Consider the following 24148-nt stretch of genomic DNA (forward strand, 5'->3'; position numbering starts at 1 on the left):
TAAAATTGGTATAACTGCCTACTGTGAATTATGGATATTAAAGTGTGGTTATTTGTGAATAGTCATCGAAGAACCCTCCACTATGCTCAAATTAGCAACATTTTTTCGCCTATTCAAGGAAGTATTCAGTGAGGGATTATTTACCTTCTGAATTAACCATTGAGTGCTACCTCTGAAGAGGATAGTTTTTGCATATCAGTTTACACACCGAACAGTAAAAACTAGAGGATCAGCCGAGGATCTATTGATGCTTCCAGTTAAATGGAGTTTTATCAAAAGAAATAGGACAAAATACTTAGGCTTAAGTACCATGGATTAATCTGGAATAAAGAAGTATTGAAAGTAATGTTTCAGATCAGAAATCAAATTTTTCTACAGCTTTTACGTTATGTTTTGTAATGGTTTCTGTGCTGATTGCATATGATTATATTGCAAGGTTTCCACATCATTTCCTGTTGTCTGGTTTCAAAGACTCAGCTCAAGAGCTGGCAACTGTGACTGGCTTGTGTGTGCCAAACTCAGTCTCCATTTTCTTGTCCATTAGGGTGTTTTTGCATAAAGGTTTTCGTGATGGAAATCAATTTTGTTTGAGAAGCGGATATTGGCAGTGGAGTGGAGTTACATAACAGTAGTTGTCTCTTGACAGTACTGACAGATTCTGGGTTATGTCCTTCTGCCCTAATTAAATGAAATAACTTGGGCATTGTGATAAAGTTTTGGGTGAAGATTGAAATTTGTTTCATTCAAATATTTCAAATATTGTTGCAAAAATAAAAAATTGTGATACTCATAGAGAATCTTTCAGTTCTGTAGTTGGCAGTTTTATTTTCAGATTAATTTTGTGCATTTTTTTTCTTCACAATCTTGAACTTCAAACTTGATTGGTTTTTCTTATTCATTTGTGGGCAAGAGCTAGATTTCACTTTAAATAAATTGGAGCAAGTGCTCAGTAGGTTTGGAATCAAGACATGAAATATAGTGATCAGTGGTGATGGTATTTTGTTTGTTCTTGTATCTCTAGTAATATGCTGTTGCTGATGTTTGTTCCTGGTTGAATATGAGACATTATGAATAAACTAATTGGATATGGGTTGTGGGATCATTTTCAGGATCTTACCTTATTGTTATTAATTTATTCATGCGGTGTAATTGGCTTGAAATTAGCTTAGACTTCTTCTATATATATTCCAGTCTCTCTTATAAGACTCTGGTCCAAGGCCTGAGTCAAGTCAGATTTCTGTCAAGCCCTGTGGGGATTCTGGGTTTGCGTAGGTCTCTAACTACTTATGCTGGCTGTAACAGGGAACTTAATGGATTTGGTGGTCAGACTCGGTCACTCTGGTGATTGTGTGTCATCGTACCCCATAGATGTGGATTGCTGCTTTCAGTATCAGTCCCTGGTTTGTCTGGTCAGGTCTGGGTAATTTATACTAGTTGCTGGCATATGGCTGGAATAATGCTGAGAGCTGCATTACAAACAAATGATCTTTTTGTCGAGTAAGTTCTGTGAATAAAAGTTGAATGTTAACACAAAAGGAAGAGGGGCGGTTGAGTAGCATAGTGGTTAAAGTGTTTGCTCGTCAAGCTGAAGATCCGGCTTCGATTCCCAACATGGGAACAATATGTGAAGCCCATTTGTGGTGTCTCCCGCCGTGATATTGCTGGAATATTGCTAAAAGTGGCAGAAAACCATACTTGCTCGCTCGCTCACAAAAGGAAGAAGATGGGGCAAGGTGTCTGTAAAGTTGTTGGTACACACAAGGACCTGAAGACACTGATCTAGGGGTATGACATCAGTCGTACAGTGGCTGATTACACAACAATCAGATTTTGTTTGTTTGTTTGTTGTTTAACGCCGCACTCAGCAATATTCCAGCTATATGACGGCGGTCTGTAAAATAATCAAGTCTGGACCAGACAATCCACTGATTGACATCATGAGCTTCAATCCACGCAATTGGGATGCGATGACATGCATCAACCAAGTCAGGGAGCCTGACAATCCAATCCTGTTAATCACCTCTTACGACAAGCGGGCGGTCGGGTAGCCTAGTGGTAAAAGCGTTCTCTCGTCATGCCGAAGACCCGGATTTGATTCCCAACATGAGTACAATGTATGAAGCCCATTTCTGGTGTCCCCCGCCGTGATTTTCCTGGAATATTGCTAAAAGCTACGTTAAACCATACTTGGGGATGTTCACTCAACACCAGCAATGGCTGAGTAGAATATTTTTCAGACATATGCCCATGTAGAGAATCAGAACCAGGCATTGCACATTGCACATTAGATCCGCAGCCTTTGTAAAGTACAACAAAAAGTGGGAACCCGGTGAGAGGGTCTAGTGGTCTGCCAGTCGCCACAACTCCCTGTAGAGTTGTGTCCCTTTACCACCAGGAAATTGTGTGTTTAGATCCCTGATTAAGTCAACCAGATTATGAACAGTCCAGGCTAACAGGGTAGTAAAGTCTGATTTTGCATGAAAAAGCTGACTGCTGCTGTATGACAAGATTAAGAATGTGTGCACTGTATTCAGAGTATTTACCTTTTCCGACAAATTTTAGAACCTGGAAGATCTTGTCTATATATATCCAGTTGGAAACTGAATGGGGTTGGTGTGCAATCTGTTGCACTAGGTGCATTTATTTATTAAATACCTCGCCAAGTTCACTCTTGAGTCTCATATTGGAAGTCGCTCAGCATCTGAACTGTTTGACATAAAATAATATAGTCACACACACTGATATATATCACGCCATCAAATTCCAATGCATTCTTTAAGGAACATTGAGGTGATACTTTCATTCACTTATGGTAAGCAATATTCCACCTGCTGTAAATGGGAATTAAGTCACTTTATGTTTGATCTATAATAATAACACTTATTTTTGATGATTTGTTTGAGATTGTTGGATGATTTGAGCAGCGTAAAACCATACCCACTCACTCACTTATACAAGTTTATGAATGTATCTATCTAATTTTGATTCTGTTCATCACATTGATAATATTACAATGATTGCTGCTTCCAAGATACAGATCACAAGCCACACCAGGGACATTTAGTACCAATTATCTCAGAGTATTTTACATTCGGATGAAAAAATGTGGAGATTCCATGTTAGAATTAATTCCCAACAGCCTATGCTGGTCATAAGAGGCGACCATATGGAGTAGGTGGTCTGGCTCAGTTACTTGGTTCACAGCATGCCATGGTACCCCGGCTGTGTGGATCCTTGCTTGCAATAGCAATCACTGGATTGTCTGGTCCAGTCTCGATTATTTACAGACTGCCGTCATATAGCTGAAATATTGCTGTGTGAGGCATTAAACAAAAATAGCAATGAAAACAAACAAAATATTTTGATGAAATGTGATGATGTTGCCTGAGACAAACAGATATGGTTGCCGGCTGTAATTACATTCTATTCAGGAGGTGTTTGTAGCCAGAATTATGTCTCTCTTGCGACCAATCATATTCAGAATAGGAATTCATCTACTGCCCTGACCAGTCTGCAGATGAGAGACGAAGTACGGTCTCAGGAAGGTAATTATTTTGAGTATTAATTGTGATGACACTGCGTCTGACATCTCTGGACTCATGCAGCAATAATGATGTTACAGCTCGCACCTGAAGAGGTGCGCCAGCTTCATTGAGCTCCCATTGATCCACGACTGCTGCTTTCGTCGTGTCCATGGACGAATTTGCCGCCTGGTTTCCTTCCTCTTTATAACAAGCTCGGAAATGGCTATAAGACTATCCAAGATAATCTGTGTCTATATTGATGGGGCTGACAGTGTTTAGTACCGTACATGTGGGATGGGAATGTATTCAGACCAGGTTTATAATGCTAAAAGTATTGTGAGTGGTGAGGATTAGTGTTATTTATAAAAGGGACATGGTTGCTGGTTGGTTAATCCAGTGTAAAGACAGTAATACCGTTGGGAGTCTCTTCAAGATTTATTTATTCAGGATTTGTAGATACGTATAGATTTGGCAGACTGATGAGTCGCTTCCCCCATTCCTAGTGATTAATCAAGTGCATGTGTCCTTGGAAAGAAATCTTAGAGCTTAGAGTCTATAGTGCTTGTGCTTGTGCCATATTCTCCACAGTCATGTAAGCTTTGATTGATTCAGTTCAGTCTATAATGTTCTGTAGGTTCAAAGTTTGCCAGTAGTCTGTGGTTCTGTATGGCAAGTGGGGGCACGGGTGGCCCAGTCGTCAGAGGCGCCGCAATTCGCTGTTCAGAGTTGCGTCCCTTGGGCATGCCAAAAACCTATGATTGTGGGTTCGAATCCCGGTTCGCCCCGATTATGTTTCTAGGTCTGTCAGCACCATACCCGTGCTCGTTAGTTTCACCAAAGCGGTAAACGTCTGAGACCTGCATCACTTCGGGCTTTCCTTTTACATTAAACTGACACGCCGTGATATAACTGGAATACTGTTTAAAGCGGCGTTAAACCCAACTCACTCACTCACTGTATGGCCAGTAGTCTGTTTGCTGTGCAGGATTATGTCCCTTAGCAGTGTCAAGATTCATTCCCATTGTTATCTTTGGTCTGACAAGATCTAACCAATGCTTCATGTTTAACCAAATTGCTAAATGTCCAACTGTGGTCACATTGTACATGGCTGATTGTGTATCATCATGCCCTGGAGATGTGGATTGTTGAGGTTTTAGTGAGAGCCAACCAATGAGGATTGGACGGTCACATTGTACACATCGCTGATTGTGTATCATCATGCCCTGGAGATCCGGATTGTTGAGGTTTTAGTGAGAGCCAACCAATGAGGATTGGACGGTCACATTGTACTCATGGCTGATTGTGTATCATCATGCCCTGGAGATGTGGATTGTTGAGGTTTTAGTGAGAGCCAACCAATGAGGATTGGACGGTCACATTGTACACATCGCTGATTGTGTATCATCATGCCCTGGAGATGTGGATTGTTGAGGTTTTAGTGAGAGCCAACCAATGATGATTGGACGGTCACATTGTACTCATGGCTGATTGTGTATCATCATGCCCTGGAGATGTGGATTGTTGAGGTTTTAGTGAGAGCCAACCAATGAGGATTGGACGGTCACATTGTACTCATGGCTGATTGTGTATCATCATGCCCTGGAGATGTGGATTGTTGAGGTTTTAGTGAGAGCCAACCAATGAGGATTGGACGGTCACATTGTACTCATGGCTGATTGTGTATCATCATGCCCTGGAGACCCGGATTGTTGAGGTTTTAGTGAGAGCCAACCAATGAGGATTGGACGGTCAACATTGTACCTGGCTGATTGTGTATCATCATGCCCTGGAGATGTGGATTGTTGAGGTTTTAGTGAGAGCCAACCAATGAGGATTGGACGGTCACATTGTACATGGCTGATTGTGTATCATCATGCCCTGGAGATCCGGATTGTTGAGGTTTTAGTGAGAGCCAACCAATGAGGATTGGACGGTCACATTGTACTCATGGCTGATTGTGTATCATCATGCCCTGGAGACCCGGATTGCTGAGGTTTTAGTGAGAGGCAACCAATGAGGATTGGACGGTCACATTGTACATGGCTGATTGTGTATCATCATGCCCTGGAGATCCGGATTGTTGAGGTTTTAGTGAGGGCCAACCCATGAGGATTGGACGGTCACATTGTACATGGCTGATTGTGTATCATCATGCCCTGGAGATCCGGATTGTTGAGGTTTTAGTGAGAGCCAACCAATGAGGATTGGACGGTCACATTGTACTCATGGCTGATTGTGTATCATCATGCCCTTGAGATGTGGATTGTTGCGCCGACTGGCAGACACTGGTTTGCCTGGCCCATACCTGCAGGCTTCTGTAGTATGACTGTCTCCGATACTCAATCATCTGATTGCTATTCTAGTACCTCACAAGCTTTAAATATTGTCCTTATCAATATCAAATTGACATTCATGTCATATCATTCAAGGTAATTTTGGTAGAAATATTTCTGATATTTAAGATCTTTTGAAGTAGAGTCGTCTGCTGTTTGACATTACAGCTGTAGCAAACTCTTGCTTTTGACTGAAGCAATGTTAAGAGGGAATATTTGATTTTCCATGGAAAGTGAGAGTGAAAAGGACTATATTTAGCCAGTTAATGAATGTTGTTTGATCTGGTTTGGAACCTGTCTGAGTTGTTAACATGGTGTCAGATGTAACTCACTTTCATAGATCCAGTGAGATGCAGGAGAACAGCCCTTTAATTTATACTTAACAAAGTTATCCAGAATGACTGATAAGGCTGCATACCTCTCCAAGGATTTGTTCAATTTACTGAATTTTCCTTTGAAGATTTTGTCTTGTAATTCCTAAAATGGATTTGAATGGAATAAAAAAAAATTCTTTCATTGATGAAGAACAGGCTTTAGGTATATGTTGCTGGAAGGCCAAGCATGGGTGGTATTGCTTTAATGCAAAATAGCATGTATGAATAGAAACATCAGTAGCCTATCTCATGTTAAAGAAAGGTATGGTGGTAGAATTTCAAACCTTTGGAAATCCTTTTGATAATATCAATACTAATTGGGCTTGTAGACTTTCCAGTGCCGTGGAGTTTGGACTTCCAGTTGTCACCCTGCAGCAGCTGGTTATAGGGAGATTAATGTGCATACTCTAGATTGACTCCGTGTTTACCAGTGGCCTTTGAAACAGGATCCAACAAATGCAGTTCATCACACAGCAGATCATGATATACTAATGGCCTTCTTTGATGTCAGTGATGAACCAAGATTCCTATCTTGCAGATGAAAGAACTATTGAATGGGTTGCATTGTGTTGTGAAGTGTCACATTGCAGTTACCTCAAATCTTTGCTATACCATGGAGAAACCATTCCTATGCCACAGAGAAACCATTACTATACCACAGAGAAACCAATCCTAAACCACATGTGAACCATTCCTACGCTGCAGAAAAACCATTCCTATACCACAGAGAAACCATTCCTATATCATTGGTGATCCATTCCTATACTTAGGATGAACAATTCCTATACCACATGTAAATAAATCCATTCATAACCACAGAGAAACCATTCCTATACCACATGTGAACCATTCCTATACCACATGTGAACCATTCCTATGCCACATGTGAACCATTCCTATACCATGGGTGAACCATTCCTATACCACAGAGAAACCATTCCTTGAAAGGAGACTATGCTTGTAGTAAGAGGCGTCTATCGGGATCGGGTCGTCAGGCTTACTGACACGGTTGCTGCATGTCCTCATATCCAACATTTTTGTTTTACGGGTAAATCGTGTGAATAGTGAAACCTCAGTGTGAACTTTTGCCTGAAACAGAGCCTCGTTAATCATTGTCTTTCAGAAATAAGTATTATTATCCATTTAGATATTTACCAAATACTGTGATGCAGAAAATATTGGTTACAACAGGAAAATGCTTGCAGTTACCGGAAATACAATTAACTTTTTGATCAACTGGTCTTGTAACTTATTGCCTCAGAGGTTTCAGTTTCATTGACGTTTGAGGTAAGTTGGATCTCTTACATCAAGTGGAACTTGTGTATGGATTTATAGATGCCCGGGGGACCTTCAACAATGTTTTAAGCATCCAGGACGCTTATGACAGTGAATGCGGTAGATGGTTTTACCTTCATTCTTTAAGTATGCATTGACACAAATTCTGTAATGCAGATGTTAATATTTTCCTTGATGATAATTCTGAAGAGCTGGTGAACTTTGTAAAAATTGTGATGCCCCGTATGCAACCTGATCTCAGTGATGAGGATGTTTAGCTTCTGGACTGCTCCCCCATCTCACTTCCAGCCCATCAGCCGCTGATCAGGGAGGAATGATCCACCTAATCACCTGTCGGAATGTTACCCCAGGTACTCACCTTTGCTGCCAAATAATCCCGAATTGATTTCAAGGGGATGAAACTAAGTTGCCTCAACCGTTACAAGATGCTTATGTTTGCTTGGGAATAAAATCCCTCATCAAAATGCATGAAATTTTCCTAGCTACAAACACCCAGATCATAAAGATGTTGTAATGGGGATAATTAGGCCTAAATTAACTGCATGAGTGGGATTTTCCCCGCGTGTTAAATATACGTGGATATTATCCAGTGAAGGGGGAAGCCTGCAGCCATGTGTTGAGGGCAATCATCTACGCCTGCTTGTTGCTGCTGGAAGACTTTCTGACTCTTGATTAGAAGGAGGAAATCAGTTTCAGGTGTGTCATTCCACCGTGTAAATAAACATTGACAAGCCAATCCTCTGGTTAGGAAGGTTAATTGAATGTATTTGTCATTGCTTCATCGAATACTTCCAACTACCATGTCAGATAGTGACTTGATCGATAACATGATGGAGCAAGGTTTTGTAATATTTAGAACAGTATTAGCAATGTTCTGTAGAACAATTTCATTTTCTTACCCCTCCGCTGTAATTCACAATATTGTGTTCGTTTTATGGGTTTCTTTAATTTGAAATATGAAAACAGCCTCAGATGTGTAAATAATCCTCGACTGTTATGTGGGATTTAAGATGAATGCTAGCTGTGATAAGGTTCGGAGTTTAGTGGATGGCATGTGTATCAAATCTCTGGTATATGATCCTGCCTGCGCTATGCCACATTCATTACAACTCGGAGTAGAGACGGACAATGATCAGTACCCTCGGGGCTGGAGAGGAAGTTGGGAACTAGATTGTTTTGTTTCTGTGATGTCTTGAAAGTGCTGGATATGTTCAACAAGGACGATTGTATGGCTGTATAACTGCCTTGATGTATGTTCAACAAAGACAGTGGACAACTGTATGGCTTGTATGGTTGCCTCGATGTATGTTCACCAGGAGAGCGGACGACTGTATGGCTTGTATGGTTGCCTCGATGTATGTTCACCAGGAAAACAGACGACTGTATGACTTGTATGATTGACTTGATGTATTGTCTACAAGGAAAGTGGACGACTGTATGCCTTGCATGGTTGCCTTGCATGGTTGCCTTGATGTTTGTTCAACAGGAAAGCGAATGACTGTATGACTTGTATGATTGACTCAATGTATCGTCTACAAGGAAAGTGGACGACTGTATGCCTTGTATGACCATCTGCTTGTGGCACAAAGAGTTGTTCAGAACATAACTCTGATTCTGAGGTACTAGGGTAATTGAGGTTAAGCCAATTTCTGTGGAAATAGACTTCCCATACATTATGTCTGTCTAGCGTTTTGCTTGATCATCTGTAATCAATTCTATGTGTAGGTAATAAAGCCAGAAGTCATTGATAATGGTCATAAAGAGCTCTGCAGAGACTTCATGTAATTGTGCCTATTTGGCTTCTTATGAAACTCGTCCCAGCCAAGTCCTGCTACACCGACTATTTTTCTGAGTTTGCATAAATAGTTACACTTTTTCACAATCCTGCTTGAGTGATGTTTTGTCCAGAATTTTCTCATAGTCGCTAATCATTAAATGTTGCTCCGGGAGCAAAAGTGTTTCTTTGACTTGCATACCATCCTGAATGTTGAAAATGTATATCTGGAATGTTTGCCCCGTCTTCCTGTCGTTAGTATCAAGAATGTAGTCACGTGGTTATGGAAACCATTTGAAAAATATCACAATACCAGTGGTGTCGATAGGCTTATGAAGTTTGAAGAAAATATGCTGATGGGCACAAGTCGGAGCGAATTTATCCTCGATCTGTAGTCAATCGATCTTTGCCTCTTGGGCACTGCTATATTGAACTCATTAGGATGCGGGATAAATCCATCATATTTGCCTTGACAACGTGAAAAAACTTCCCCAATAGTTGGCTGTGATTCCTCGATTCAGTTGTAATAAGAACGAAGACGCTCAAGTCCAGGCTGGCACTGCGTCATAATCAGATTCATCACTTGGGTAAAAAAGCAGGGCGTCAGTTATGGTAAATGAGATCTAGGTTGTTGCACGGGAGATGTTGACATGGCTGCCATGGTGCAGACGGTTCATACCTGCTCTGCCTGTCTGAGCAGATTGATTCACAAAGATTTAGGCAGAAATTATGTCACTTTGGGTTTTGCTAAAAGTGTTGGTATGAGATTGAATTCTGTACATGATCATGTTGTAGCCTCTAGGATCACTCCGTCCTGTGTGAGCTGATTATAAATGATTACATGTATGTTTATGAAAACGACAAATGAGGGATTTATTTTGCTCTGCTTTACCAAATAACCCAATAGTCGGAGCTAGCCATGGAAATATAAGATGTATGTCCATTTGATATCATGACATTATTAATACATATGCTGCAGTAACTTTGCTTTTCTTGAGAACTAGCAACCAAAAAGACCCACAAATCCCTGGACTGTCTGTCCAGGGATTTGTGGGTCTTTTTGGTTGCTAGTTTTTGTGTATTGTGCTGACAATAATAAGTACTATCATTTGGGTTTACAATGCATGGTCTGTGACATGAAGTTCTCTAAGCCACTATCAGTTTCAGATGGTTACTAAGTAAGTGTAAGTGTCTACGTAAGTTGTGTAATCAAGCTACTGACAAGACACAAATGTATCAAAATAATCGATCAACTCAGATTTTCTTGCATGCTCAGCAGTTTTGTTTCCCTGTTCATCTAACTAGGATTCATGCAACAATTTTAATCTTACTGAACATAAAGAGGTTCAATGATCCAGTCAGACATTGTCAGGGGATGATAGTAGTGGGGAGAGGGGAGACAGCGTGTGTATAGGGTGGGTATAGGGTGGGTTAGTGGATGTGGCAATGGTGGTAGTGGAAAGAGTGTATAATAGGGTGTAGGTTGGAGCTGGTAGTGGTGGGGAGAGGTGATGGTGGGTGGGTTGGGAACAGTGGTAAGTCGGGAGAGGGGCAGACAGTGTGTGTAGGTAGGGGATGGTGGTAGTGAAGAGAGGAGGTGGCCAGGAGGGTTGGTTGGGGATGGTGATAGGTGGAGAGCTGTGATCAAGAGTGGTATTTGAAGATCATGGTGACAGGATGGGGAGGGATGACAATGTGACAGTGGAGTGACAGTAGGACCATGTAGACAGAAACCTCCCACGGTAGCTTGTATGCCACAAGCCTGTCTCATGTACCATAAAGACCACAAGCACTAATTATGTAAACCACCCACACACAGATATGTTGAAGAGGCAGCTGCAAGGCTATCACACTTAAACTGGATGACATTGGTCAGACTGAAGCAATTACCTGACCATGTCATAAATATGCACGTGTTGTCCTATAAGACGAAGAAATTAATTAAATTTGAGGTATCATATGCCGTATTTGAAACACACCAAGAGATGATGTTCAGTTAAGAGGCAAATCTTTTTTTTGCCAGTTGTGACCCGTGACCCACCGTATCCATGTTTCTTAAAATATGAGCACAAACTCAGTTATCCTCCCTCTTCTTGGAATTCTGGATAAGAATAGTTCAACCCACGTAGCTATGTTTGACATAAGAGACAGCTAAATGGATTAGATGGTCAGGATTGGTTGATTGCATGTCATCGTACACCAATGGGATGATGCTCCTAACATCCATCCTGGATTCATCTAGTAAAGACCTGATTATTTACAATCTAGATGAAATGGTCGAAATTGTTTCTTTTGCCATAGGGTAGAGTTGATACCCTGAGTGCATGCAGAATAAACAGGGAATGATATTGTCTGCCATTCAGCTTGATTATTGCCTAAGCCCTGTGTTAAACATACATACATACATACATACATACATACATACATACATACATACATACATACATACATACATACATACATACATACATACATCTGTTGCTGATTTTTTGCAGTAAACACAAGTATGTACATATTGAAGGAAGTCCAATCTTCCTCACCATGTCACGTTAGTGGGAGCCTCTTCCTGAAAGCAAGGTTCACCAGCTGCATATTTTCATGTTGGCAAATGTGCATATATATATTCTTATATCATTAAAGATCATTTCATCATTATCGTTAAATATTTATTGTTGAAACTTATATAGATCAGTCTTGTGGTGAATTGGTGTCTTTTGATGATTTTTGTGGAAAGAGTGTAATAGGGTGTAGGTTGGAGATGGTAGTGGTAGGGAGAAGGTGTGAGGGGGTTCTTTTTGATATTTTTTTATGTTTTCATGTTGACAAGTTGGACTTACTGAAAATGAGGGTAGCGCTCCAAAACCGTTGAATACTTCTAGAAGAAACTTGCTATAGATGAGTCTAATGGTGAACTGGTGCCTTTTGATGATTTGGGATTTTGCTAAATACTGAACAGCATTATTTTTTTCTTCACTGAACTGAATAGGAATGAACCAAAAGTGGGGTATAAGTAGCAAAACTCCATTTCCGAATTGCACCAAAATCGGGGGGATTGTCATCTCCTGTTTTTCTTGACATATACTTATGTGTATTTGTTATGCGTACACCTTTCACATTTCTATATTCATTTTATATATTTATGCCAGACCCAATTATTTCCTTGTTTTAGGGACCCCTCTCGCTCTTCAACTTGTGTTCCTGCTGGGGGTGGGTGGGGTGGAAGGGGGGAATATATATATATCTAATGTTTTTATAGTTCATGTAGGAGGCAACTCTAAATTGAATTCATTATTGTGGTCGATAAAAAAACCTCTAGCAATATCCAATCAGATTGCTTGTTTCTTGAGCCCATTGCCAAAACACTCATTGCAGTAAACACAATAAAAACCTGGTGAACCGAAAGAACGAAAATTAATAAAAAAAATTGTACCTTTTGATAGTTCTTGTTGCCATTTCTTCAGGCATGAGTGATGATACTGTGTTCTGGACAACACAAACATGAAGAAATGTTCGAATAGAAACAGTTTCTGAATCTGAAGAAAAATACAAACCCAGAAGTAATGTTTATTTTTCATTTTCTTTTAAATTCTTGATTATTTTCCTTGAGCACTTGAACAAATTCTATCATTTCCATTCCCCCCCCCCTTGCATCTCGACATTTAAAAACATATTTCCCATGAAAATGGGCCTAATGACATTTTACAACTGCATGGAAAATAATGACCAGTTTTGCTATTTGTTTTATCCCTCAAGACGACAGAGCGGAACCAAAATAGCAGCATCCTCATTCTTCATGAAAATACTGGACCATTAATCATATCGCTCTGAAGATGGGATTTGAAAAATATATCGATGTCGTAAAGTGTGCTTCTCTTCATCCATTAGCTTGCGGCTATTAAGTAATCTTTTACATTTTGTCTTTTCTTTCTAAAAATATGTTTATTGACAGTTCATTTACATAAGAAATGTTTTCACTCTCGCTCAATGAAACATATGGTCAGAAAAACTGAAAGTCACTTATTTTAATAAAAGAAACAAAGTAAAGAGTCAAACAGCGTTGACAGCGCTACGACGATCAAACCTTAGACCTGGATAATTCACTTAGCCTCAACCATCAGAAGCTAGTCAGTCTTGCACAAGTGCAATGCCATCTTTGTGCGATAATTCATTTATCAGCACCGTGGTTTATGGAATTATCTAACGCTTTGAACGATGGTATAAGAGATGGTACAATCACTCTGCTGGACCAAGCGCCTCGGTGCTAAATATCACATGACCTTAAATGACTTGTATCGATTGGTCGATCTCAAGGCGGGAATTTGTATTGATCACGGAAATAAAACTCTCCTGGTATTGGTAGCTGGAGGGGAGTACGACCCCAGAGGTTGGAGGTCGTGGTGGCACTACATGATATAAATGAAGGCATTCATCACGTTTTCCAGCTGAACTGGCCGAAGTCATTTCCCCTCCCATATGGCAGAGTTGATACCCAGAGTGCACACAGAATAATCAGGGAATAAAGTTGTCTGTAGAGTAACCAGGAACTGTAGACCTTATCTATGACATGCTTCGTTACACAAGCAATTGGCAAGCTTCTACCCCTTGGATAAGCCTGACCTTCTGTGACTGTACGGAGGCATCTTTTATAACCCAGGCAACTTTTATCGAGACATTTCATCAAGGTGTTGAGGAAGCTCCTGCTTAGAGCCTACTCAACTGTGTGTATGGATATTTCCACAGTAATGGATGTTGAATGTTATGGTTGCATTTCCATTTTGATGTATACTAGTCAAAAGAAGTTAAGGACCATCTGTAGTCTGTCTTACAGACCCTGATACAAATATATATATCAAATACAGCCCATGCAAGTCTATAATGTTTGGCAAGTCTAGATTACTGCAGTATCTGAAAATGAAGAGAGTCTTTGGGCTCCCTTTTATTATATTTTTATTAAGATAATTGAACAACTGTTTTTTTTCTGTACGATATGTTCATTTCAGAGACTAGGTGTTAGTCTAGACCATCTGATTCTTTCACAGTTAATTTGTCATTACAAAAAAAGCTATAGTAATAAGAAATAATCAGGTGTTCCTTTACTTCTGCTGAGTAGTATATATTGAATATTGTGTTATTAGGCATTGTATACGAGATTTTATTTGAGTGTGGACCCTTGTGCTCAGACTGAGAAAGTCTTTGTGGTAATTTGAGTAACATTATTGTCCTCAGGGGCCCTTGAGGTTTCCTGCTCAAGTATCTTCGGTCACCCTCAACCTTCAAGTTTCAACACTAATGATTTTCATCAGGGGTTACTAAGACATCATTTGTTGTTATAATGAAAGTGGCCTGCAGCTAGCTCATTTTGGACTTGTGGTTGTGTGAAAAACTAGATTTTGGGATAAAACAAGTAGTCCGTCTAGACTTTTACAAGTCTTGGACTAGTGGCCGGTCTATCCCTGTTTTCATGCTTTTATCAGTTCAGTGACTGCCATGTGGTCAAGGATACTGCAGTTGGCTATGAAGGGTATGTAAGGATCTGTTTAGTCTGTCTTACAGACCCTGATACATTTATATCAACTACAGCCCATGCAAGTCTATAATGTTTGGCAAGTCTAGATTACTGCAGTATCAGTATCTGAAAATGAAGAGAATCACTGGGCTCCCTTTTTATTAGATTTTTATTAAGATAACTGAACAACTGTTTTTTCTGTATGATATGTTCATTTCAGAGACTATATGTTAGTCTAGGATCTGTTGGTTGTGGGGTTTTATCTAAAATTGGACTAGATTAAGATCCTTGGTTTGTCACCATCGAACCCATGCTTGTGGGTTTCAACAGTTGACATGATTTAACCGAAAAACTCTTGCAAGTGATGGATCATTTTCTCTTTGAGATTTGATCAGTATTAAAGGTTATGAGCAATAGATAATCAGATACATTACCATAAAATGAATTTTAGAAGATAATTCAGTCAAGTTAGTAGCGATATTCCTCTGCATGACCTTTATCACACACCCAGAACCGACATGTAGCATGTCTTCACCCCGGTTGTTCTCTTCTCGGGGTTCCTTGTACAGATACTTCTAGCAACAAACCTACAATCTTTGAAACATCTAACAGTGAGTGAGTTGGGTTTAAAGCCACTTTCAACAATATTCCAGTTATATCGCGGCATGTCAGCTTAATGTGGGAGGAAGGCCCGAAAGTGATGCAGGTCTCAGACATTTACCACTTCGGTGAAACCCACGAACACGGGTATGGTGCTGACAAACCAAGAAACATAATCAGGGCGAACCAGGATTCGAACCCACAATCATAGATTTCTGGCGTGCCCAAGGGACGCAACTCTGCACAGAGAATCGCGGAGCCTTAGACGACTGGGCCGCCCGTGCCCCCGAAACATCTAAGAACCCAAACTAGTTACAAAATGTTCAACGGAAGTCTTTTACCTTTGACAACAGTCTTATATCAGAAAAATGAATGGAGAAATCATTCATGTTGTGGATAGGCAATGACAATGGAGAACATTATCTGAATGAGAAAATAACAGACTGTTTTACAGTTTTAGGATGAATGTTGATATCACTGAATGGAAGCATGTCTGTAGGCTGACCAAATGGCACTACCGGGAATCCATAGAAATGTCAAACTGTCAGCTGAAGCCTAACAGACATACTGCAAACTTTTTATAGAATGGGAAAAATTCTTGTTGACTGTTGAATTGAACATAGACTTGTCTTCAGGGTGATCTATAAACAAACATGCCTGGTCTAGTTTTGTCATGTCTGGAGTAAATGTAACTTTATTCCGTGTAGGATTGACTGGGATGTGACTCACAGCGAAGTACATTCATGTATTTCATGCTGGCTATGTTCCTCAATTCTATTTGTGTTCAGTGAGGTATTGAGCAGTTTGGGGATTCTCTGGCTCTCCTGGTATGTGGGCCATTGTGAAATTGGGGTCAGATTTTAACATCCCATCGATGCACTCAGAGCTCTATTTGAGTCAGGTTTCAGTCTGTGGTCTGCCTGTTGTGCTGATATTTAAAAATTAACCTTTATTGATTGGAGAGTGACAATGGTGGTGAAAGACAAGCTGTGATTGGTTGAGACATGCAGCGCGATGTGATTCAGTGGTGGTGGTACGATACAGCGTACCTGGTAACATGCATTAATCAATGAGTTGTCTTACCTGCTCGTTCATCAAGGTGTGTCATACCCGGTGGGAATAATAGCTGTCTGGTTCCACACACAGACTAGCAGCAGTAGCTCCATCGTCGGCACGGTCTTATGCATAACAGGCAGTCTTTGATATGTTATAAATGGGGGATAATCAAAATGTTCAGCAAATTCAACAGAGTCCTATTAAATTATGATGGCTGAAAGATTACTGCTAAATGTAGTTTTATGAAGAGACAATTTCTTTGATGATTAACATTTCGTTTGCTTTGACTATACAGTGGCTGGGTTGGTGAGTGAGTGGGTGGGTGGGCAGGTGGACGGGTGGGCAGGCGGGCAAATTTGACCGTTGGGTGAGTGAGTGAGTAGGTGCATTATCACTGTGTGGGATACCAATGTCTTTTATTTGTTATATATGAGTTCCACACATTTTGTCCATATGGGGAATCAAACCCAGATCTTCAATGTGTCTAGTGAGCACATATAACCACTAGGCTAACCTTTGATTAGACAGACATTTTATCTGAAAATTGTTGTTATGTCTTTCAATGTTCCCCGATTCCACGTTTAGCCACTGTATTTGATATGAAGCTCTACCATTGATGTTATCCAGACTGGGTCTATAGATCTCTAGAAAGGACCAGGTTAAGATTTCTCTATTATGCACCTAAAAACATTTACCATGCAATCTTTATTCGAGGAATAAGGTTTTTTTTAAGAGTTTATAAGTTTGAAACTATGGTATTTTCCACTCTGAGATCAATGAATTATTCAAATGAGACTCTGTTATCCCTCAATATACTTCTTCAAAACTAAAAAAGTTTGATTGATGTGAAGCCTAACATTCCCTGAAGAACACTGGGAGAAGTTGACATTCTGGCCGCCTCGAAGACTAGTCATTTGAATCCCTGATATATTCAATGTTATCTCAGTCAGTGCAGGGGAAACATGCGAACATTTGTCAGGGAGAAAAAGATTTATTTGAGTTAAAACTTTTTGATGGTGACACAACCTATATAAGTAGGTGTTTCAATTTGATGCATGTTGACTGTTTCTTCCGATCCTCTAAGATACTAGCAGGGTCTGGTAATAAATTCTTAATCTATTTACAAGATGGCTTTGGTGAACGACATTGTGTTTGCTTATTGCCTTAAACTAACTTGGTCGTAATTAGTGTTGGCCTCTTCAATACTAGCTGATTCCGAATCCATAGCTCCTGAGACTACCAATGGAATGGTATTTTTACAAGTTGTAAGACTACGAGGATATAATTGGAACTAAGGGAATGCTTGGATAGTTCTGCGGCAACAAGCTTGTGGTTGTTTGGGAATAGGAGAAGGGGGTAATTGCCTTCTTAATGATTGCGTTGTTCTCTTGGTAATTAGGCTGTGTTTGAAGGGAAATACATTTGTCGGGATTTGTCAACACTGGGAATTGGGTATTGGCTGGAGAGTGCTGTTGTCATTCCTTTGTTGTTTTCAATGGTGACTTTAACTACCAGTAGAGCAAGACGTACTCACCTATTCATGAACAAGCGTTGTCAGTGCTATTGTGGGTGGCCCAGTCGCCTAAGGCACCATTATTCAGTGTCCCTTTAGGCATGCCAAAGACCAATGCTCGTGGCTTCAAATCCTAGATTTTCTCTGATATGGCAGTGCTGGTGGGGTTCACAAAAATGATAAATGACTGAAACCAGCATCAGGTCGGACTTTCCTCCCACATCAAGCTGACACAACTGTTCACTCACTCACCAACAAAAGGCTGTATCAGAGTTTACTGTAATAGACAAATACCTGAGATAGTGTTAACAATTCTGAAAGTATGAATCAACTGGTATCAAGTCTGTGTTCCTGAGGTGCACGGGTGGCCCAGTCATCTAAGGCGCCGCAATTCACTGTGCAGAGTTGTGTCCCTTGTTCACGCCAGAAACCTATGAATGTGGGTTTGAATCCCGGTTCGCCCCGATTATGTTTCTAGGTTTGTCAGGCAATATGAGGATCCTGTAAAGTATGAAATGGTGTAGTGTACTGTACGTTTTGATAATTACTTTAGAGCCTGGAATGAATCAATGATCATGTGGACAGTGGTCATGATTGGTGGATGCAATGCCAGACACCCATTACTGCTCTTGATGCGCTGTTGGTACAATGAATATTATTATTGTGCATCCCTTGGGGCGCAGTATATTCTTTTACAGCGTCCAATCTCAACATTTGTGCATCACGTAAAACCATGAATATTATACCCAGATCATATATTGAATTAATTTTCAATTGTATTTTGAACTTTGACCTGGATTTCTTCTTCTATAATGCAGCCTGCTGTAGTTTTGGGGATCATTACTGCCCTGATGTTCCAATCGGCTGCGATGTCACGATTCAAACTTCGGACTAGACCCTCAAGTTATTTCAATTTTGTGCTTGCAAATATTGATTTGATTTAGCTTTAGTTGTTTAATGTAAGCTGGTTGGTGTAAAGGGAGACAACACTTACTTGTATGTATGTTCATTCCCCTGTAGACAAACATTTGACCATATGGTCCAATATGCATGTGCAGCTTTCTTCAGTCGTAATCACTGATAAAAAAGAGTCAGTGTGGGAGTGAGATTTTCCTTGCTTTAAGCAGACACCACGGCATATCACTGTGGGAAGTGTCACAAGGAGGAGGCTTCAAGCATTGTAGCGTTTTGGGAATCGAATCTGGCTTTAACGAGTAAATGCTTTTACCACAATAACATATCTCACCACCAAGGAGTTTTTGTCAGCTTCTTCTGAATACACAAGTTAATGATGTTTGCTTACTTGACTTTTTAGTGGAGCTATTGTTACATCAACAAACACAGTGAATAGCTCACATGAAAGTATCGCTTCTGAAAACTGCTTTGAGTGGTTACGTTGGCTGACTGTCCAACCAGCTGAAGATAGGGAATGATGTGATTACCCGCAGTACCGTTGTGAGTGCTGCTTCCAACATAAGGCTGTACCAGAGTGTACTGTAATAGACAAATACCTGAGTTAGTGTTAACAATTCTGAAATTAGGAATCAACTGGTACCAAGTCTGTGTTCCTGAGGTGTACTAGTGGCCCAGTCGTCTAAGGCCCAGCGAGTGCAGAGTTGTGTCCCTTGTTCCCACCAGAAACCTATGACTGTGGGCTTGAATCCCGGTTCGCCCCGGTTATGTTTCTAGGTTTGTCAGCAACATACCCGTGCTCGTGGGTTTCACCAAAGTGGTAAACGTCTGAGATTTGTTATGATTGCTGTGTGTTTGTTACACCGTTAATTCCACAGTCCTGGTGCAGGACTACCAAATGTCCAACACTGTGTATGACCGTAATGATTATTGTATTGGCTGTGATCTATTGGTTTTGACTGCTGTGTGTTTGTTACACCAGTGCTGACAAGCCATTGTATCAATTCTTGGTTGTGTTTACATCTCTGTTGGGGGATTACTGATGAGATCATTACCCCAACTATAGATGGATGTTTCTGCCCATGCTTGTCTTGTGGGAGTCACGCGAGTCACATAGGCTGCTTCACTTGTCTAGCCTGCCCCCAGAAAGATCGGTTTGTTTGGTTTGTTTATTGTTTAACGCCGCACTCAGCAATATTCCAGCTATATGACGGCAGTCTGTAAATAATCGAGTCTGGACCAGATAATCCAGTGATTGATATCATGATCATCAATCCACGCAATTGGGATCGGTGACATGCATCAACCATGTCAGCGAGCCTGACCACCCGATCCCATTAGTTGACTCTTACGACAAGCAGGAAGACTGTTGACCTTGTCCATCAACCGTTGTTGTTGTTATTGTAGTCCTGCACCATGACCGTGGAATATATTTATTTTATGAAAAAAAAATAATCTAGAAATGCATACAAAAGCAAGTCTAGCCAGCTCAAGCTAGCTCTATAGGGAATTTTTTTTATATTTTTAGAGTCAAGAAGGATATTGTTTAATATAAGATTTCAGAGACTAAATGTTAGTCTATTGTTGTTGTTGTTTATTCACCAAGGTTACGTAGGCCATCGGCCCATGTTACAGCAGCTGTACAGCAGCCATTACTGTAATTAAAATTTACATCAGCAGATTTGTCCTTTATTGCATAGACTTATGAATATACATAGTGCATCACCGATGAGACATCAGTTTTACAAATGAGCAAACATCTGCTGTGATGGCTGTGACCATTCAATGGAGTGTCATTGCAACATGATATCATTTCATCCTGTTTGCCCTGATTAATGTAGAGCAATATATACAGTTAAACACTGCTGTGTTGAAGTTGGAGGGACCTAAATATTTTGAGTCACCCAAGGTTTGACACAACCGAAAATGATGACTAAAGAAGGAATACACAGGGACCAAGGTTTTACTTCAAGACAACCATTAAAGTTCAAATCAATGCTGTTTGACTCCATGTATAAATTAGGAAGATAAGTCACATTGCACTGAATGGTAAAATACATGAACATGACTGCGTTATAACAGAAATCAGCTGAATCTTATTTCACGGACAGAAATACATGCATTTGCTCATAGTTTCACAAAAAATAAAGTTATTGGTAGTCAACTAGGTACATGGAATATGTCAGAAATAACATGAAAAAAACTGAATACAAAACTTGTATGTAAACGGCTTCTCAAGTCCTGGTTTGTTTTGCTGACTCAAGATTACAAAAGGAGTTGAGCATAACAATAAACTAACTTTGAATTACATTTGAATCATTGAATTATTATATACAAAAAATAACATAAATCCCCAAAAGCTCTCAAAGCTTATTATTCCTGATCCCTTATCCGAATTTGATGTATTTTGGCAAGGATCAAGGACTCTAGCTAAATGATTTTGAAAGAAAAAAACTCTTTTCTTGCAGCTGAAACACTGCAGAGCTTGCTTGAGAGAAAACAGATCTCAGTGCTGTGTTCAAAGATTGATTGCTTTACAAAATGTTGCAATGATTTTTTGGAACCCATGTTAGTTAAAATGTACTTTCACCAAGTGAAGATCAAAGTTGTTGTTTTGTTACTTATTCACAGTGTTTCAATTAGTGTCCAGCTGACAAGGAAACTGATGTAGTCATCCATCAAACATTCACAACCAGTCACTCTGTGTAAATTGAATAGATGAACAATTAGATCTGGGCGGCTAAACATGAAACATGGATTGTTTGCCAACTTGAAATCATCCCTATGTACCAAAACAACGTGAAATAATTGTAAGACCTTTTTACCTTCAGAGTGTTTGTCTAACTCAGTATGTGCTTTGTATTGTAACATTTGGAAAAGATGGCAAATGCAGGTGTTCGAAAAGGAACAGAAACAAAATGTACCTAATTTGAAGTTTAATACCTCTAATGACCTTGTTCTTAATGTGTCTTTCTGTATTTCAGACATGATGGGAGTGGTCGCAAGGTGCCAAAGGTGAGTAGTGGAGGAACAAGCCATGGAGCTCTGCTGTGGAGACTTATTGTCATATCAGATTCCATAGACATATATACAACAGGACAATGTTATAAATGCTATATACCACTGGTGTATATCACCAGTGTATATCACCAATATACTCTAGTGGTTGGACGATACACTGATGCATCAGTGGATCATGATATTTTACTTCCTGATACAATTATTGATCACAGTCACACACTATTCTTACCTTAAATGTTTCCTTTCATAACTGTTACACTTAACACTAATAAGTAGTGAAAATGAAAATATTTTTATCCATTGTGCCATAATTGAATCATTGTGAATTGTGAATAATTGAAACTGCCAACTGTGAATGGTCAGTGTGCCAGGTATGTCTATGAAAAAGATGACTTATGCACCACAGATAAGAGCATGTGCAAGTGTCGTGATACGTACAGGATCATACAGTTGGTGCATCATCCCAGCGCTCACAACTCACTCACTCACTCACTCACTCACTCACTCACTCACTCACCATGTATCATTCTGTTATATACTACTAGTGTACCGCGACACATGCATATCTGGGTTAGAATTGTACTTCAGCAACCCATGCTTATTCCCTGTAAAGATCTGGGTTAGAATTGAACTTCAGCAACCCATGCTTATTCCCTGTAAAGATCTGGGTTAGAATTGAACTTCAGCAACCCATGCTTATTCCCTGTAAAGATCTGGGTTAGAATTGAACTTCAGCAACCCATGCTTATTCCCTGTGAAGATCTGGGTTAGAATTGAACTTCAGCAACCCATGCTTGTTCCCTGTAAAGATCTAGGTAAGAATTGAACTTCAGCAACCCCTGCTTATTCCCTGTGAAGATCTGGGTTAGAATTGAACTTCAGCAACCCATGCTTATTCCCTGTGAAGATCTGGGTTAGAATTGAACTTCAGCAACCCATGTTTGTTCCCTGTAAAGATCTGGGTTAGAATTGAACTTCAGCAACCCATGCTTATTCCATGTGAAGATCTGGGTTAGAATTGTACTTAAACAACCCATGCTTGTTCCCTGTAAAGATGTGGGTTAGAATTGAACTTCAGCAACCCATGCTTATTCCCTGTAAAGATCTGGGTTAGAATTGAACTTCAGCAACCCATGCTTGTTCCCTGTAAAGATGTGGGTTAGAATTGTACTTCAGCAACCCATGCTTGTTCCCTGTAAAGTTCTGGGTTAGAATTGAACTTCAGCAACCCATGCTTATTCCATGTGAAGATCTGGGTTAGAATTGTACTTCAGCAACCCATGCTTGTTCCCTGTAAAGATCTGGGTTAGAATTGAACTTCAGCAACCCATGCTTGTCCCCAGTGAAGATCTGGGTTAGAATTGTACTTAAACAACCCATGCTTGTTCCCTGTAAAGATCTGGGTTAGAATTGTACTTCAGCAACCCATGCTTGTTCCCTGTAAAGATCTGGGTTAGAATTGGAACTTCAGCAACCCATGCTTGTCGTAAGAGGCGTCTTATGGGATCGGGTGGTCAGACTCCGTGACTTGGTTGATGCAGGTCGTTGTATACAATTTGCATTGGTCGATGCTCATGATGTCAATCACTAGAATGTCTGGTCCAGATTCGATTATTTACAGACAGCTATCATATAGCTGGATTATTCAGCCGCTCTTAAGTCTGGCATAAGTAAACAACAAACAAATTTGTATACCACACACATGCCATGTGACAGCTACTTTTGTGTCCGAGCTACCATAGACTATTACAGGACTGAATTATACTGTTAATAGTGTTATGTACTAACTGTTATTTCCCAGCCAAGATGCAGAGTTAGCTGAGTGACAAGTATGTGCAACCATGTCATTAATATGATATGATATGATTAAGTCAACTTATCGAAACAGAAACTATTATTAGCACAGCTTTAACACCCTATGTAAGTTAATATTGTCTACAATAACGGAACTGGCTTCAATTCCCCATGCAGGGTTTACATAAATCGGATTGAAAGTCCCAAGTCATTGCTTTAGTGTTGACAAGTGATGACTCGTAACATGATTTTATGTGAAGGAAAAAATTCAGTCTTAACGTTTCAATGGAGACTAAGAGGGCCAACGTTAAACACACTGGAAGTACGACATCACTGACGTATGAGACCACACATCTGATGCTAAAAGAATCAGCAAAAAGACCTGCCTATTATTTTTATGACTTACAGAGATTTCTTTGGTTTATTTCTGCTTGTTACAGTATCA

The 24148-nt window shown here is 40.0% G+C and overlaps 1 protein-coding gene across 19 annotated transcripts in view; it reads left to right on the forward strand.

The window, feature by feature from the left end:
• LOC124115793 (kinesin-like protein KIF13B) overlaps window positions 1-24148 on the forward strand; it is a 266352-nt gene that overhangs the window by 61874 nt on the left and 180330 nt on the right. For all 19 annotated transcript variants that reach the window (XM_048392899.1, XM_048392906.1, XM_048392907.1 and 16 more), the window contains exon 3: window positions 21873-21903. In XM_048392899.1, coding sequence (XP_048248856.1) covers window positions 21873-21903 — 31 coding nt within the window. The remainder of the gene's footprint in view (window positions 1-21872; window positions 21904-24148) is intronic.

Source organism: Haliotis rufescens, unplaced genomic scaffold (assembly GCF_023055435.1).
Source record: "Haliotis rufescens isolate VD_foot unplaced genomic scaffold, xgHalRufe1.0.p SCAF_1, whole genome shotgun sequence".
Lineage (NCBI taxonomy): Eukaryota > Metazoa > Mollusca > Gastropoda > Lepetellida > Haliotidae > Haliotis > Haliotis rufescens.